At 39.5% G+C, this 18596-nt stretch overlaps 1 protein-coding gene across 3 annotated transcripts in view; it reads right to left on the reverse strand.

The window, feature by feature from the left end:
* The window catches only part of LOC147164086 (uncharacterized), a 28866-nt gene extending 11703 nt beyond the window's left edge, over nucleotides 1-17163 (reverse strand). Inside the window, exons 1-7 of one of the 3 annotated variants that reach the window (XM_086092858.1) lie at nucleotides 17024-17153; nucleotides 10209-10283; nucleotides 2659-2724; nucleotides 2233-2312; nucleotides 2022-2154; nucleotides 260-577; nucleotides 81-171 (exon numbers count right to left, since the gene is read on the reverse strand). In XM_086092858.1, coding sequence (XP_085948984.1) covers nucleotides 81-171; nucleotides 260-577; nucleotides 2022-2154; nucleotides 2233-2312; nucleotides 2659-2724; nucleotides 10209-10283; nucleotides 17024-17120 — 860 coding nt within the window. In that variant the 5' untranslated portion in view covers nucleotides 17121-17153. Of the gene's footprint in view, nucleotides 1-80; nucleotides 172-259; nucleotides 578-2021; nucleotides 2155-2232; nucleotides 2313-2658; nucleotides 2725-7032; nucleotides 7097-10208; nucleotides 10284-17023 lie in introns of all 3 variants that reach the window. The other 2 variants (XM_086092860.1, XM_086092859.1) reach the window with 2 other exon arrangements.
* Between the last annotated feature and the right edge of the window lie 1433 nt (nucleotides 17164-18596).

The following is an 18596-nucleotide window of genomic DNA, read 5'->3' on the forward strand; positions in this document are numbered from 1 at the left end:
TGGCTTTTGTTTTGATTTTCTTTTTGAACAAAAGGAGAGTATGAGAGACTGAAGAGAACCAAGAAAGGAATTTTTCTTACCCTTTGATTTTAGGAGTAAGGCGTGGACTTGGGACCGGCAAGCTGCCGCCGCTATGGCGACTCTTTCTGATGGACAGGTCAAGGACTCCCTCTGTTAAAAGTGACACACAGTTTAATTGACGTTGAATATGTATTTAGAATAGAATTACAACGCCCTGTACTGTTTGGTTTGACAGTACCTTGTTCACTGGGCTCAGATGGAGTCTTTTTGATGGTGAGGTCAAGAGGGGCTTCTTGGTCGGCCATGAGGAGCTTGCTGAGGACGGGGTTGTGGCTGTGTGCGGGCCCCGCCACAGTGGCGGCGGGGCTGCTAGGTGGAGCCCCAGAAGTCACGGCTGGGGTCTGCGGGCTTTGGTCAGAGCTTGGCTGGGTGGTTGAGCCACTATCCTGAGGAGAGCTGGTTTTTGAGGTATATTCAGCGGCAAACTGTCGGATCATTTTCTGGAGGATCTCTCGCGCCACTACTGGGATGTGTGGGTCGGAGAAACTTGGTACATCTGAAAGGTGAGTTGTGAAACACAGGAACAGGTTTTTGGTTAAGCTTATTTTGGAATCCCTCGTCAAAATATAAAGCAAGGCAGTAATTACAACATTAATATCGTTGCTCTGAGGCAGAAAAACAAAAAAGTTTATTAGTAAATGCCCATGTGCTCATTTATTTTTATTTTTTACAAATTATTAATCAATGCTAAGTGTTGAAAATAGCTTTAGAGCAAATCTATTAACTTTTCTGGACACTTAAACTGTCTGAAAAGTGTCATTTAACTCCACCTCTTCATTCTGTGTTTAGAGTTAGACAATAAATGAAAATAGGTTCCATACATTGAGCGGGGTTGTTTTGTTAAAAAATGGTATTTGTACATTTGTTAAAAATGGAAGATGACATAACCACAGTTGTTAGGGTTTGTTTTGTTTTTTTAACTGGTAAAAGTTATGTTATGTCAATGGAAATGTTTTCCATTTGCTGCTAGAATTCCCCCCCCCCCCCCATTTTGTTTTGAAGCAAGCAAATAGACTCCAGGCAGTGGAGAGAAAAGCAAATGTGCCATTATTTTGATTCTGTGGATAATAGACAGACTGTTTTGAGATGATGACCGACAATAAAAAGGTTGAAACCAGTCTGATTAATGCTTGCATGTTCCTGAATGAATGAATGAATGAATGATGCCTATTTTAGAGTAAAGGGAAAGCTTTGAATACATCATTATGAGCTCAGCAGAACAAAAACAGTTTGTCATAGGAAACTGTTATTATGCTTGCACATACTGTACGTCCTCACGCCAACACAGCACTACTTTTAACATTAAAACAGGGATTCCTAAAGTGTGGTACAAGTACCACTAGTGCAGGGGTCACTTCATGAGCTACTTCATGGGTACTTACTGATAGATGTGACGGGCTAGCAGTTAATGCTAAGATAACAAATTTGTTAAAAATGCCTTCAGTAATATTATTATGTTAATTATTGATATTCATTTATGTTCACATGTGATGTTCACAATGTTCACATACTCAAATGATGACATCCACAACGTTCCTAGAAAATCACAATGTCCCATTACTGGTAAGCTAGTTTTAGAACAGGCTCATGGGCTACTTATGTAGTCCTTGGAGGCTTCCAGGTGGTCGCGGGCACCACGTTGACACTAGTGGTATGCAGGCTCCCGCTAGTGGTACATGAAGGAATCACTGAATTACAGTAAATGTTCAAACAGTGCATTGTTACAGTGTTTTTTTTTCAGTGTTATTGTTCAAATAGTGCATAATTTACAGCCAGTTACAGGGAAAACAACTTCTGCTTAGTTTTGATGAACTAATGTTTGATGGTGAAAAGAAGAGTTGTGTCTCTGGTGGTCACAGGACAGCTGTAATATGGCTGTCATGCATGTCCAGGCCCCACAGCTTTGAGTACGAGCAAAAAAACGGTGCTAAATCGCTCACCTTTATTACAGAGGACTGCATTGAGAAATTCCTCAGCTTGCTTCTCTAATTTGCTGATGGTGCTCTGATCTTTCACCACGAGAGGTTTGAGTGGATCTTGACTCTCCTCGCTACTTAAGCCAATCAAGTGCTCCTGTGAAGTGTTGAAATGGTTCAGAGAGGACGCATATGCGTATACTGAAAAGGTATGGGAAAAGATAAAAACTCTTACCTTAACTTTATCTCTTCTAAAACAGCAGAATAAACAATTTTTATCAAATGACCAATCAGACACCGCTACAGGCTCCAAATCTGTGGACATCAAACACATGGCAGGCAATTACAAATGTGCTTCAACTGCATTAATTTCCCAAATGTTAATGTATGAATTCCACTTCAACCAAAGCAATATTGACAGTGCAGATATGACGGAAACACAATTACCCCTATTGTATCACAGCATGCATTATTAAAACGACTGTAGGATATTTGACTGACTTTGCGCCATCTAAAACACCAACTTGGTTGTTTCTTCAGCTGCCTCGTTAAGAAAAGTCAATGTAGAGTGGGGCATCGCATGGTACAGTGAACAGATTATACTCAATACAATGTCATTCATTCACCTGACTTGTATGAAGAAGCATTGTACAAGACTTACCCTTAAATAATTGTAGGTCTTCTACCAGCTCTGTGCCAAACAGACCTTCAAGAATGCTCTCAAAACCTAAAGGGAGACATGACATTTGTTTAAGAATTCTCTTAAGTGGTGCTACATTTTGTATCTTTCAAATGGGGCAGGAAAAAAAGTCTCATTCATCATTTGTTTGTGTCATTTTGACAGCACCTGTGTGCAAGCCCCCCGATGCAGTTAAAATACACATGATCAGCTTTCAACTCTCGTTTTTATTTTTTTAACTTCAACACTAACATGCCCTTCCTTCATCCTCCTGTTGCCAGGCAACTGAAGCAACTCCAGAGTTAGGAAGCAAGTGCATACTGTAACACGAAAAAGAAATATGACTGCCAGGTGAAATGATCAAAACATTCTTTGCAGTCTTGTGAAGCTTCCACTGGCTGATTAGCAGCCTAAGCAGATCCAATGAAACCATCCAAAATGGGAAATTGTGGGATCCTGCAGAGGACTTGGCATTACACTGAATAAACAACATGAACATACTGTATGCAATGCATGCCTACTGCTGCGGGGCCAACATAACCAATTTAAAAAGCACTACATGCATCAAATCAAGCGCTAAAGAGGTCACATGGCGCATCTGTCCACTGAGCCGCATGTAAAATGTGTGCATTATTCCCAACTGTCTTTAAGGCCGCCATGAAAACAAATCTGACAAGGAAGGAAGGATAAAAAGTGACAATTCAGTAAAAGATATACTTACAATACACGATCCCAAAGCATCCACTCTCTTTGCCAACTCAGTCAATTGGACCGAGCGCTGTCATGTGTTAAAAATGCACTCTCTGCCTCCCTACAAATTCCCACCCACTTTTTTTTTTATACACAGCCAAAGCGAGCAGAGGGGGGCGTGAAGTGGTGGAACACAGCCTTGCCTTTAGCTGCAGCACGAGTCTGTTTCTGGGTTACTGCACAGGACTCAGCTGAAGCCATCCAATCCTACTTCTGAAATATTTCAGAGGCAGGCCCAGAAAGTAGGTCATCCACTTTCATTTGACAGAGCAACACCATGACATCAAACTACTCTCCAAGAATTCAGTTTCGGGCATTTAAAAACTGTGTCATTGAGTAATGCCATGACTCTGAGGCATTATTAACTCTTTCCTACTGGCAGAGGAGAGTGTGCTGGGTAAAAACCTCTACACACATTCATCTTTAAAGTTAAACCATTTGGGAAGCGGAAACTTGCATTGGAAAAAAAATGAATACATGTAGGCAGTTACATGTGCAGCGTATAAAATATTAATGGTCCGTTTAGCCTTTCTGCAAGCTTTACAAAATAAAAACAGAATGTAATGGCCAGTGATAAAATGCTGCTGCCTATGCCAAAAGTGTAAAAAAATTGCAGGTGTTAAGTGCCAATTTTTACAATATCCACTCTTTAAAAAAATAAAAATAAATTAAACAAATAAAAAAGGAGCCTACATCGTTTTAATGAGGCTAAACAAAGAATTGGGACACATTTGAGATGCTGCTACGAATATTGGCTTTGAAGTAGAATGTACAAATTGGTGCCAGATACTAAATTAAGCACAGATACAGAAAAGTGCCCAAAAAAACTAAAACAATACTGACGCTTGGCTACAACTGAGGAGAATAATTGGGTCATTAGGTTAATAAGATAGTTATCTTAATTTCTAAAGTCTTAATTGAATTAACAGGAAGTCATTAACCTTCATTAGAGGACAGCCCTTTAATCCAGAATTATTCAAAATTCATACAAAAATCAAGCAAGCAGCTTTCCATTTACTATTGATGGCCATGTGAGAGAACAAAACAAGTTAAACATTTCCAATTATTCCACCTTAAGTATAGTTTCATAACCACAAAAAATAAATAAAGATGACTTCTTGAAAGTGAAGAGAGATTTTGCAATTTTTTAAATATTTTTTTTTAAAGAACTGTAGTAGTTTGAATTCAAGCTACAGAAAACTAACCCCTTTACTTGATTATTTGCCATAACTAACAACATAGAAATAAACATTGATTAAGCATGGTTGATTGGAAACATTTCAAAAAGTTGACTGGTTAAAAAAAAAAATGGCCAAAATGCGACTGGATTAACAGTTTCCAGAGAGTGTTGTTGGTGCTTAAGTCTGATCAAGGTGAGCACTGACCAATCTGCCAAACCCTTGTCCTGACCTACATTTTTAATACCCAAGTTAACCCGACAGTGACGTGGTCAAATCCTGATTTGGTAAGGTGGCAGAGTGGCCGACATGTCATAGAACGGTAACAATTGAATACCATCTAACTCAACTGCAAAAAAATTAAATAAAAATAAAAATAAATAAATACTTAAACGGTACAAATGTGAGAAATGTTATTTAGAGCAGTTTCACAAAATTCTCTATGAACACAACTAACTTGAATGCAGGTGTGCATCCCTTTAAATCAAGGATCACGCAACAGCCATACGTCTGGGAACAGGAGATATCACACACCAGGTTTGTGCAAGTGAAAATTTGAACTTTGGACTTGTTTTGGTTCTCTTAAATAAAAAATAAATAAAGTTAAAGAGTTAAGTTCTAAACTGACAAAAAACTATTATATTACTTCTTCCTACAACTGCCAAATCGAATGACCTAGGCCACCACACACGGCCAAATGCAACTGAATTGGACAATAGGGAACAAAAGACAGTCAGCGACTCACACCCGCCGATTTGACCAATGATACTCTATTTTATAAAGTAAAAAAAAGAAAGAAAAAGAAACAGAACGCTAATACTAATAACAAAGCTTAAAAAAAATAATTATAAAAATGCTTCACTTTATGCCTTCATCTGTGTGTAACATTATCATATAACATTTGCCACTTGTTCATATACCTTGTTGTGACATAGATCATGAAAACATTTAAAAAATTAAAAAATCACTCAAGAGTGTACAATCTAGCCCAAAGAACTCAGATTTCTGAACTGATCCGATTTCCATACATGCCGTGGACAGGGCTGTGCAATTAATCAAAATTCTATTACAATTTCAATTATTACACTCGACAATTATAAAATCAGCATAATCATAAAAAAAGATCATCAATACTAAATTTGTGTAGTTTAAATTAATACATGTGTACCTTTTTTTCAAATGTTTAAAATAACTTCTTTTTTTTTTAATCGTCCAAAAGAAACGTGCAGAATTATAGGTGTTTCAAAGAATTGTATTTTCTTAATATAATAATTTATGTTTAAACATTTTCTTGTTTTTTACTAAAAAAATAAACGTTCGCCCTAATCTTGATTTCAATTATTACCAACATAATCGTAACTAATATTGTCATCATAATCGAGCAGCTCTACCTCGTACCCAATTTATATTGCATAATGCCCGACGACATTTAAAAACATCCTCGATACAAGTGTGCCGATTTGGAATTGAGCTAGACACTGGCTTAACTCACACATCATCCATCCATCCACACTAAATCGCATGTGATTATTGATCGATTTGTGAGGTATATCAGAATATGAACTTGCTAAAATAAATAAATAAATAAATAGCTAAATGTTACTTCTCTTCTTTATATTCTCCATACAGTAGCAATATTTTTTTCAAAATTATGTCAGACACTAATGATTCAGTAACTTGTGTAAAATACATCTCCAAAATAAACCAAACAAGTAAGGCATCGTTGACGGCAGTCCTTGCAAAAATGAGTTTGCACCAGGATAAGCGTTCCACATGTATGACCCACCCTTCTGCTCCTCTTGCGCTGCTAAGGGCGTACAGTACTGCATCAACCCCCACTCAGCCCATCCCCCACTCCAACTACTGTACACATAAGAGTGCAACAACTCGCAGCAAAGGCACTCCCTCCGCTCAAATCAGTGTACAGTACAGCCAAAACATACCCTGCAGAACCTGCTATGTTTGCCTTGCCTCCCAAAACGCTATAACAACGACAGTTTTAATCTTTAAAGACGATAAAGGCATCATGTTTTATAAATGGTGCACTATTCAGATTGTGAGTGTTAATTTTGCATGTCACCGAGATAACACAGCAACATTTCATGACAGTAAAGATAAAAATGGAGACGAGATGAAAAAGGGATGGCAAATTTGCATGAATTAGCTGAGCAAAGCAGCGTGACTATGTTCATCCTAAACTAGTCCATCACACAGACCAAGCAGCTACAAAGCATGCAATGGAACCCTCCGGGCTAGCCACAAAATCTGGAGGTTATCGGGCAAGCTTGGATCTCACACACTGGAATAAGCAAAGCTGTGTGTTACACACTGTGTTCCTTGCGAGTACTGTACAGTAGATGGATCTGCTTTAATAGCAGGCAATGAGCTGGCAGTTTTGTGGAACATCTACAGAGAGAAAAAAACCTACTGTGCATGAATACTTAACTTGATCTGATGCAAACTGACACTCAAATGGTGCAACGCTGCACAAACTAGATTAAAAAAAACAAAAAAACACGAGTCAAGTCAAATATGAAAAAAAACTATTTGTACAACTGAGAAAAGCAAGCCACAGAAATGCACTCACAAGACCATTAGTGGGATGTAAAAACTGTGCTGCATTTCAATTTGGGGTGGAGGTGTGTGTGTGTGTGTGTGTGAGGGGGGGGGGGGGGTAAGCCAAAAGCACACCACTGTAAAAGAAAATGGGACATGCATACTGTACGTTTAAATTAGAAATAAGGCGATCACCCCAAAGTCAATATTTGTTTTTTTGGTATTTGTGTGGGCAAATCCTTGACATGATGCACTCACTAGTCAAAAAGCAGAATATAGTGACATTTTGTAGATCTACCAGCGCACATTTTTCCAAATCCAAAGAGAAAGTGTGTATGTTCAAGCAGACGGTTTACATCTGGGGGCTGCTGAGCCATGAACGCATGTACAAGCAAACATACAAACAATTGTTGCTCCTGTTTTATAAGACAATTGCCGTTGTCTCGGGGTCCGTGGTTTTACTGCACACTAATACAAAATGTCCATTTGAGCAACGAGCGGGGTGATGGTGTTGGCGTGAGGCGGCCCTCTCCACCAAAGAGCCAAACAAAAGTATGTCCTTGTTGTCATGGACAGAAAAGGTCTTTCTACGGGCAGAAGGCTGATGCATTTGTCATGTATTCTGGTGCTTCACAATTGCTGCCCAAACACAAGAGAGGTTTGTCAATCATAAAAGGGGACTGGGGAATGTAACAAACAACTATTATGTCTTCTTTTGTGTTTTCAGTGGTGAGCACACAATTAGCCAAGTGGCGTTTTGTTTTGTTCTGGATAAGTCCACTGTAAGAGCTCACCTGGTGACAGTGGTTGGTCTAAAAGTTATCTGAACAAGGCTACTGTATACCAGCGTGTCCTTCCAGAAAGAAATCGATTACTTAACTGTCACTGAGCCTACAATTTTATAGGCAACCGAAGACACACATTTTTGATATTAGGTGGCCAAATTTGCGGCATTTTGAAAATGGTTTTGGTTCACAACCCTCACTGAAAACCAACACCAATCATTGATGTAATCTTTAGTTTGAAAGTAACTCTTCTCTTACTTTTGTTTTTTAAACATACTTGCCTACTCTCCCGACTCTACACACAACAAAAAATAGGTCTTTAAAGATATTCTTATTATCAATATGATTACCTATCTGAACTATGTATTAATGAGTACTTGAACTAGAAAGTCAAAAACCTTGTTAGCATACATAATACATGGTGTGTGCATTTCAACAGGCGCAATGCACGGTGGCCGCTGTACATGAGACTGATGTAGTCTGACATTTTGAGATCAGCGTCATCACAAGCCGCCCGGGTGATTTTTTAACCACTGCGGTTTATTTTGTGTTAACGCCAGCATTCGCGCACATTTGAGTGACTTTAGTTGAGATAAAGAAGGATGCAATGGGAATAGTTCATAATCTGAAGGGTTGATCAGTGACTCACACAGCGAATCATGGGACTGATGAGTCAAATCTCAAGTACATACACTAATAATACAGTACATACTATATTAGATGCTGCCATTGCAAAGAGAAGTCAAATTGAAAGGTTCACATTCCCTTTTAGTTAGCCATTGTATTTTAATTGTCTGGTAGGAATAGCAAATACATTACAATGGCTATTTTCATGAAAAATGGTGAGATGACATGTTTCGTGGACCAGACAGGGCTGCAATACCTGGCTGTAATTATAGCTGCCACGAGTCAAGCTACTGGACAAATATACAGTACTTTAATAAGTCATTTAACGGGTCGGAGGCAATACACCAATTGTCCTTTTCCATCTATGAAATTAGTTTTTACAAGCTGTGTAGAAGCTTTATCAACTTCAAACATGATAACAATGTGCAGTTGTGCACTCACATAGACCACCTCATTTATGTACCTGTAAACATACTCATGTGGTGATATATGCACTGGTCAATATACTATTCCGATGATACACAACTGAATTTCACAATTTTTAATGAGTCACTAACTGCCAGGGTTAAATGCAGCAAGTTAGTTTACTTTTGTGTACCATTACTTTATGTACATATATGTTGATCTTACGGCAACACATGATTACTGATAAATTCCCAGGGAAGAACCCAATTTCTAATTTGGGCATGGAGTTAAAACATACATTTTGAGATAGTGGTGTGAGAGAAAATATCCAGTGAGCTGCATTTCCTGGAAGAAAATGTCTTGATGATGGTAAAGGTCAATGAACCAACTACTACGAGCTGATTGCTCAGGCAAGTGATTAAATGTCTAATGTGTAAGGGGTTTGTTTAAATAAAAAAAAAAATAATGTAGGATTTAATTTTTATTTAAACTGCAAAAGCCTTCTGAACTGCTGATAATATAAATCACTTTATGTACACAACATACAGGACAGCATTTGTTAAATTTTACCCATTTGAACACACTAGGTCCTTTTTAGCTGTCCAGACAAACTTGGGAGCACCTCTGTGACCACTCCAAGACAAGTTCATAATGTTCCTTTGGGTCTATACAAGCCTTTCATACAGATTTGATTAAAAAAACTAGTGATGCACCGAATATTCGGCCACAGAAAATTTTCGGCCGAAAATGCCTTTGAAATTGAAATTTTTGCCATTTTCGGCCAAAATAAAATTAAAGCCGAAAGAACCTGGCCGAAATAGGATGTTGTGGTGACGCAAGCAAAAAAACGCTGCAAGCAAGCATCTGTTTGAATTAAACAGCGAATGCAGGGGTGAGTGTCCGCCTTTTCTAATCTTATCTGGCTTTCTACCGTGCGAGTTTGCACCGGTCAGTCGCAACAGCTCCCAGGGTCATTGCGCACACCGGAGGAGAGGGGCGTCGCTTGGTGTACAACATTTAAGCGGATCGAAAAAAGACAGAACTGCTGTGTACTGCAGTACAGGTGAGCCACTCTTTTGCCTGCAGCGCCTTCCCTTTTCTTATTTTTATTTTTTTTTCATTAAGAGCCCTTCGAAGCTTCCACTTTTTCACTGGCATCCCCGTGGCTGTGCTAAATACTTTAGCTAATACTAGCACTATTGCTATCAACAGTTTTAAACACAACACTTACCGCTATCTCCGGGTGGTGACAGGCCTGCACAGGACGCTGTGTGTGACTTTGCAGTCCGTTCCCGAAGCCGATTAGCTGGTGTGAACAAATGTATTTATTTATTTTTAAACGTCGGTGAATATGTGAATGTGCCAATTTTAAATGCGTCGCACCTTGTCCCGCCACACGCATCCGTGCCCGCCTGTGCTAACTACATTGACTATAAAGTCCAATCGCACTGCCAGAAAATGCTCAACCCTCATTTGGTGTTTAACTCTTTGACTGCCAGACGTTTTCAGAAAAGGGATGCTGTCAGTGCCAGCCGATTTAAGCATTTTGACTGATCTTTCAAGGTCCACAGAAAATGTTCTGTTTGTTCTGTCTGTTTCTCTTCATTGTCCGACCGAATGTCCGCTTGTGCAGCTCCGGCGTTAGCAGCGCTAGCCGGTGAGGCTTTATGACGTGAGAATAAAGGCCGCGTCCAACTGTGGCGTCAACCTCGGGATTCACCATCATCATCATCATCATCAATGTGCATTGGTCGATGCTTTTCGACAACTCTCCATCGCCCGATCGAATCTCCGCTTGTGCAGAAGTACCCGGTCGGTTGTGCTGCGCGTTTTCCGGCGTTAGCAGCGCTAGCCGGTGAGACTTACTACGTGATCATAACGGTCGCGTCAAGGCTTCCAACTTTGGCGTCAAGCTCGGAGTCATCATCATCGTCGACATCAATGCGCTTTTTAGTATTGATCGATGCTTTCCGTCTTTGAAAAAAATGCTCAAGCGTGAGCTGCTTGCAACCGGTCGCCATTGTTGCATCATCAGCCATTGTCTCCTCAACACTCTAGCTCCGCCTCACGTCTTCTACTGACGCCCACGGTGGGCGGCCCACCCAACTTTGTGCAAAGAGAGTCATCGCTGCCATCTAGGGGCCAAAACGAGTCATTAAACTAACTAGATCTGCTTGATACTTGATACACAGCTGCCCAAGGCTTTCCTCCACCCGTTTAAAAAAAAACAAAAAAAAAACATAGTGAACGTCTTTTAACTCTTTGACTGCCATAAACGTTATAAAACGTTTAGCATAAACCTAGGGAAGGGCGCCGAGGACGTTAAAAGACGTCCCCTATGTTTTTTTTTTTTTTTTTTCAAAAACGGGTGCAGGAAAGCCTTGGGCAGCTGTGCTGAAAGTATCAGGCAGATATGATTAGTCAAAGACTCGTTTTGGCCCCTAGAGGCCAGCGATGACTCTCTTTGCACAAGGTTGGATGGGCCGCCCACCGTGGGCGTCAGTAGAAGACGTGAGGCGGAGCTAGAGTGTTGAGGAGACAATGGCTGGTTCAAGCCATTGTGGCTTGACCAAGCAACCGGTTGCAAGCAACTCACGCTTGAGCATTTTTTTCAAAGACGGAAAGCATCAATCAATACTAAAAAGCGCATTGATGTCGACGATGATGATGACTCCGAGTTTGACGCCAAAGTTGGAAGCCTTGACGCGACTCCTATGACACGTAGTAAGCCTCACCGGCTAAGCGCGGCTAGCGCGGCTAGCGCTGCTAAGGCCGGAAAACGCGCACAATAGCCGGCCGGGTACTTCTACACAATCGGACATTCGATCGGGCGATGGAGAGTTGGCATCGACCAATGCAGATTGATGATGATGATGATGATGACTCCGAGCTCTACGCCAAAGTTGGAAGCTTTGGCGCGACTGTTACTATCACGTAGTAAGCCTCACCGGCTAAGCGCGGCTAGCGCGGCTAGCGAGGCTAGCGCTGCTAAGGCCGGAAAACGCGCACAATAGCCGGCCGGGTACTTCTACACAATCGGACATTCGATCGGGCGATGGAGAGTTGGCATCGACCAATGCAGATTGATGATGATGATGATGATGACTCCGAGCTCTACGCCAAAGTTGGAAGCTTTGACGCAACTGCTATGATTACGTAGTAAGCCTCACCGGCTAAGCGCGGCTACCGCTGCTAACGCCGGAGCTGCACAAGCGGACATTCGATCGGACAATGAAGAGTACGCCGAGTCCAATGCATATTCATCGGAGGAGCGGGTACAGTCTGATCACGGAGAAGACACTGTTTCTGGACTACGATGCCACCATGAATGGAGTGGATAAAATGGATCAGAACATCTCCTACCACCCGGTATAGCAACTGAAGGACACGGGGAAGCGAGACGTAACGAAACCGTAGCATGATCCTGATATTAGACTTGATGACACACTGCAGTATATACTTGCTATTCCCCGGAAAAAAACGGCCTGCAAGAAAGTGGCGCACGCGAAGAGGCAATCTGTTGTGCAAATGCTGTTGCGTCTCCTTGCACGCAGGAGAGTGTTACAAAAAGAAAAACTGTCGTTGAAACATCCACATATTTGTAAATAGCACCACAGTTGCACACATTTGTAAATAGTTTGCCAAATTGTTGTCAAATTGTTACACTGTTGAATGTAAATAAACGTATTTTGCTATCAAAAAACACTTTTTCATTCTTGGTGGTAGTGTTTTATAGAAGTAAAGCACTATTTAGGTGTTTGTGGCATCATTCATGGACAAAAAGAAGTGTCAAATTCACTAGAATGCATGAAATAATATCGTTTCACTAAAAGCTTGATTTCTCCGTATTTTGGTCCAAAACAGGCGAAATTATATTGTGCTTGGTTAAAATGCCAGTGCTAAATAAACATTTTATAATAATATTATAATTTTAATTAATTATAATAAATGCAATGATAGCAAAAATTGGCATAATTTCTTTTTCTGCCGTTTCGGTTTTCGGCCAAGCATTTTTCATTTTCGGCTAAACATTTGCATTTTGGTGCATCCCTACTTAAAACCTGTCAAATATGAACACAAAGTTATCTGTAGTGAGAAAAGTTATACCAACTCGCCTCAAGAAACCTTACGTGTAGAAGGATGAACTTGAAGTGTGTGTGTGTGTGCCCCTTTTAAATTGGTTCCCTTTGAGAATGTGCTAGCATTTATGGTTCGCTTCCACCAAATTGGATCAGCTGTATATTTGGCCCATTTACTGTATTCTTTAGATTTTTTTTCAATAATTTAAAAAATATTTAATATTTTGGGCTCCCGGACCCCTCCCGCCTTTCTCATAAAAAAAATTGTATTGAATAGCTATCAGTGGTTTTTGAAGGTATTTTTGGTTTTAAAACTATTTGTATTTTTTCCCCTTTTCCCAATGCATTTCAGTGGGCGTCAATCAGACATGGACTTTCACTATTTGCTGGCTGATCTGGTCCCTATCCCCCACAAATTGCAGGGGTCGACTGTATTTTAGTCGACACGTTTATATAAAAAAATATTTAAAAACTACAACAAAACTGTGGAAGTATAGCTCAGCTAAATGATAAGTAATTGCCCGCTGCCAAATTACCTGCTGTTTAATTAAACGGTATGATACGTGCACACCACCTAAACTACATAACATTTCATTTTTGTGTTTTTTTTATATTTGTGACCTTAAATGTGAACACTCAAGTAATTGTGAATTTCGGGTATGTGTGAATGTGGCTTGTTTCAGGGCTGTTCATTAAATGTCAACACATTTGAAAATGCATGTAAATTGTTTTTTGGAACCTTGGTTCGCAATTTTGATGAACAAATTTGTTTACGGCTGGGGTGTTTCAGGAGTTTCCCAAATGGCCAGTCCATTCCCGGCCAAAATCGTCGCACATCAGGACTTACTCCATTATGAAGTGAAATGGTTATTTTCTCTTCTGCATTCTTATTTTTTCTTTGATAAAGCAAAAACATACATATATTTTAAAAAAATTATCCAAATACTTGATTATTCGATAAGACTTCCAGTAGGATATCTGAATAACAAAATATTCAACAGCTGCTGCCCTAAATGAAACGCAGCTAAATCAGATATGTGCCACTTGAAATGGAAATGAAGTAGCCAAATCAAATATAGGCATTAAAATGGAATTGGCCACTTCAAACTGCACTGTAAATTCAGCCTTATTATCCCAAGTAAACATTTTAAAACAAAGGTTAGCGCTCTCATATTCATCAGAGGCCACATCGAAGTTATGGTTGCCCTCAAGAGAGCCAATATGACTGTGAAAATAATATAAATCACCTTGTAATTTTATACATTCCCCCTACATTTCTTTGTTATTACACATACAGTATTTTTTAGTAACGATTTGAAATAGAAACAGTGCTGCTCAAAAGTTTGTGAACCCTGCAGGCATGGTCAGACTTTTTGTATAAAATATTAAAATAACCTTATTAAATGTTTAGTCATACTCAAATCTACAATTACAACATTGAAAATAATGGACTTGAACAAAAAGAATGATAATATCGTCATTCATTCTTGAACAAAAGTTGTTGATTTAAGAAAAACTCAGATTTCATGGGTGCAAAAGTATGTGAACATCTCACTTAATCAAACATTGCACCTCTTTTTGCAATGAGAACTTCATTCAAACACTTTCTTTAGTGACTTATTAGCACTGATGTGCACAGGTAGACCCCTAGTGGTGCTCACACCCTTACCCCTCTGCCCTCTCAGAAAAAGTGCCCTTTGGAAAGTTTTTTTTTTTTTTTTTAAATAAACACTTTACTGAGGACGGGGCAATGATGACACAATCTTTTAGAAAAGCTGCATGATTAACCGTGTGTGAAAAAACAACAACAACAATATGCATCCACTGCGCGCGTGCACCCGACCTAGCTCTCTCGCTCGCTTCCTTTGTCACGTGAACGCTAATTACCTACGGTCGCGGTGTGGGACAGACACACACACGCATCTCCTTCCCCTGCTGCTCCACCCCCACCAGGTAACTGTGTTATGAATCCAGTGAAATTGTATTGTTTGTTTGCCCTCTATTCCCTACCTAAAATCATTTTGTTGTGAAGTCTCATACAGCACAAAAAACTGAACATAAATTAGTCAATATTAGCCACCTAGTTTAAAATACTATATGCTAATTCAATAATCGATAACCACCACATAGTAAGACTAATGACGGTGAAAGGAAGCTCTCTGTGGTCTGTGCATTGAACTTTGGATCATTGTATTTTGATTTGTGGGGATTATTTTGACTTCAAAATGTGATGAACTGTTGTTTGTGTCTGGTTTGTATTATGCTAGTAGTCACAGGCAAAAACAATCCAAAACGTCATTGGTGATCAATGAGTTTGCATTGAGTTGCACTGTGGAAGTATAAGAAATGCTCGGATGTTTGGAATTGTCAATTGCCTGTGAAAAATACCGCTTTGCCTTCTTGTAATGATGACAACAGTCAGTCTTATTCGTTCTCAAGCCATTGGTCTGTTTGGTTACAATTGGTCTATTTATTTAGTAATTGTAGCATAAGGCCTAGAAAGGAGAGGCTGAAAAGGAGAAAAGAAAAGGAGCTACAGCAAGCAGTCAAGGGAAGCATCTCTCTGCTCTCTTGGATGAAATCAAAGACACATGAAAATGAAAGGTCAGACTCAGAGTCAAGGCCAGAGGGAGTCAAGTTAACTAGAGTTTAGCACCTTTTAAATATCCCATTTTAATATTGATTTGCTCCTTAAGGTTAATTGTATTGAAAAAACTTTTTTTTAAGTAGTTTGGACTAAATCAGTAGGCATGAAGCTATTATTAGCTAAATTATTAGCTATTATTTAGTACAAACCATAACTGTAAGTTACTTCTATGCAACAAGTCTTGCAGTCATGTTGCCCTAATAGGCTGTTATTAAAACTAGCTGTGGGGTATTATTAATTATTATGTGTGTGTAATGTTTATTTAAAAACTTCTATTGACATTTCCCAACATCCGGGCATTACTGATATGTCCCCAATGCAACACAATGCAAATGCTTCCTTTATACCGTGAAAACAAACGGCAGATTGTAATGCTTTTTCCTGTGACTGTCATACAAACGACATCCCATCACATTTTGAAATCAAAAATAATCCTCACAAATCAAATTAAAACAATCCAAAGTCCAACGCTTTTCAATGAGCAGATAGATTTCGTTCACCAAATTGACGGCCATCTTGGCTTGTGACGTCATCTCGGAATTGTCAGTAAGGTATATTACTTGTGCACTAAAGTGCATACCCCCCCCCCCCCCCCCGAACCAATTGCCCCCCCAAAATCTCTGTGCACGCCACTGCTTATTAGTCTTTATATTTGTTTATAAACATATATAAACGATGTAGTGGCACAAATTTTGAGTGGATGCAGCAAAGAAACACGTCTGCATACTGCATAATTTATTAAACATTTTGCAGGCTTCTGAGAGTCCATCTAGTCCGAATATTTCTGAGGTTGTTTGTTGGAGTAGGTCGGTCCAAAGCGGAAGCTCCCCCACTCACTTCCTCATTGTGGTCATGCGCGTACCCAGGAGGGAAGAGCTCGTTTAAAAGCGCGATGTTTAGACACATTAAAACGCATAATGAGCACGCGAATAGCAATGTGCCGTCGTTATTAACAACACACTGGAACGCGCATTTGATGTAAAGAAACGGGAATGCGCCTTTTGCCGACGCGGTGCCATAATTCCTGTGACACTCCCTTTAAGCGATCACGGTGCCCTTTAAATAAACTACAATTCCACTCGGCCCCTCGCTAAGTATTTAAATCCCCTAACGAACGCAAAAAAAAACGCAAGGAAACAAAACAACGAAACAAGCTGTAATATTCACACAACGACTCCAAATGAGGATAAACAGTTGAGGGGGGAGAAAAAGTCGCTCGAGATGCCCCGAAGTGAGTTGATTATTTACACCGAACCTGCTCGAACAGACGTAGAATTCAGCTTGTTAAATCCCATTTAGTGTCGCTGGCTCGGTTCTTACCTACACAGTGGATGAGTTTGTGCCGCCATGAGTCAAGTTCTTGCCGAAAGCCGCGCCTGTCGATGGAGCATTGCTGCCTTTTACACTGACTCGCCATTTTCTGTCGTTCTTCTCCGGCGGCGGGCACCCGCACGCCGAGAGGAAGCTTTGGGCGCGTGAACGCGCGCGTCGACGTGCATTGTGGGGAGGTAATCGCTGCACATATACATTCCTCACAAAACAAACTCGAACTGTTGTTTTTAATTATCGAGAATAAAAATATAAAAGTATATTAAATATTAGTATTGTAAAACATGGTATCATTATGCAGTTGCAACAATATTACTACTCTTATATATATATATATATATATATATATATATATATATATATATATATATATATATATATATATATATATATATATATATATATATATATATATATATATATATATATATAAATATAAATAATAATAATGCTATTGAAATAATGACCCAATTAAAATATGCTTCTTTCACATTAAGGTTGAATAAAAATGGTACCAGGCACGGCTTGTTTCTCTCCCAGGGCTTCAGGGAGATTGACAGTGAACTGAAAAAATCATGTTGATAATTAAGAAATATATTTTAGACTATCAAATAAAATGCTGGAGTTGTTTAACTGGGCCCTCTCAGATTCCTGATGGGACTATTGACAATTCCGAACATCCGGGCAGTTCTTATAGTTCCGCAAAGCAAATGCTTCCTTTGCGCAATGAAAACAAATGGCGTAATGTAGCCTATAGTTTTTGCCTGAGACAACAAACTAGGCATTGTTATAGCAACATTGCATCACATTTTGAAAACAAAATAATCCTCACGAATCAAATTACAACGATCCAAAGTCTAACTGCTTTTCAATGAGCGGCGAGCTTCCTTTCACTAAATTGACCGCCATTTTGACTAGTGACGTAAGTTCGGAATTGTCAATAGCTATGGCCCCAATCCTTGAATGGTACCTAAATAAATAAAACATTTGTAAAGCCATGAAGTTCGCAAGGCGGCAAGGGCGCCGCCACTTTGACATTAATTTCAGTCGACAGTACATTGCTACATCTTTGGATTGCTGAAAACGGGTGTATTAGTCTTTGTGCTTCTTATTTGACAAACGCAATATTAATCAGAATACCATGTTTAGACTAGTGGGGGCATTTTACGTTTTATTGCAAAGGAAATTTTGCACGTGACTTCCACTTTAAATACAGTAACAAAGCAATTGTACTTACCTTCCACATTGCACCATTTACTGCCACTAATGCAGCATATTTGTACCATATTTAATAGATTCATAGCTGTGTTTTATGTGTTTATGTATATTTGTGCTGTTTAGGCACACAGCGGGATGTAAATGTCACCAATGGGGGTATGACCATAGGCCACCATAGACAGTACTGCATATTGGATTTTTATCTAAGAAGCCTGATTCCTATCTGAGTATATCTGAATCTAAGCATTTTTTTCCCCGTTTTTATGCTGCCATGTTGCATAGCAAAATTGTTTCACTCGAGGGCAAAAAAAAACAAAAACTGAACTGTGTCAATTGAGCCATGCAA

This window comes from Leptonotus elevatus, chromosome 13, assembly GCF_054856555.1.
Source record: "Leptonotus elevatus isolate MCC_2025b chromosome 13, RoL_Lele_1.0, whole genome shotgun sequence".
NCBI lineage: Eukaryota > Metazoa > Chordata > Actinopteri > Syngnathiformes > Syngnathidae > Leptonotus > Leptonotus elevatus.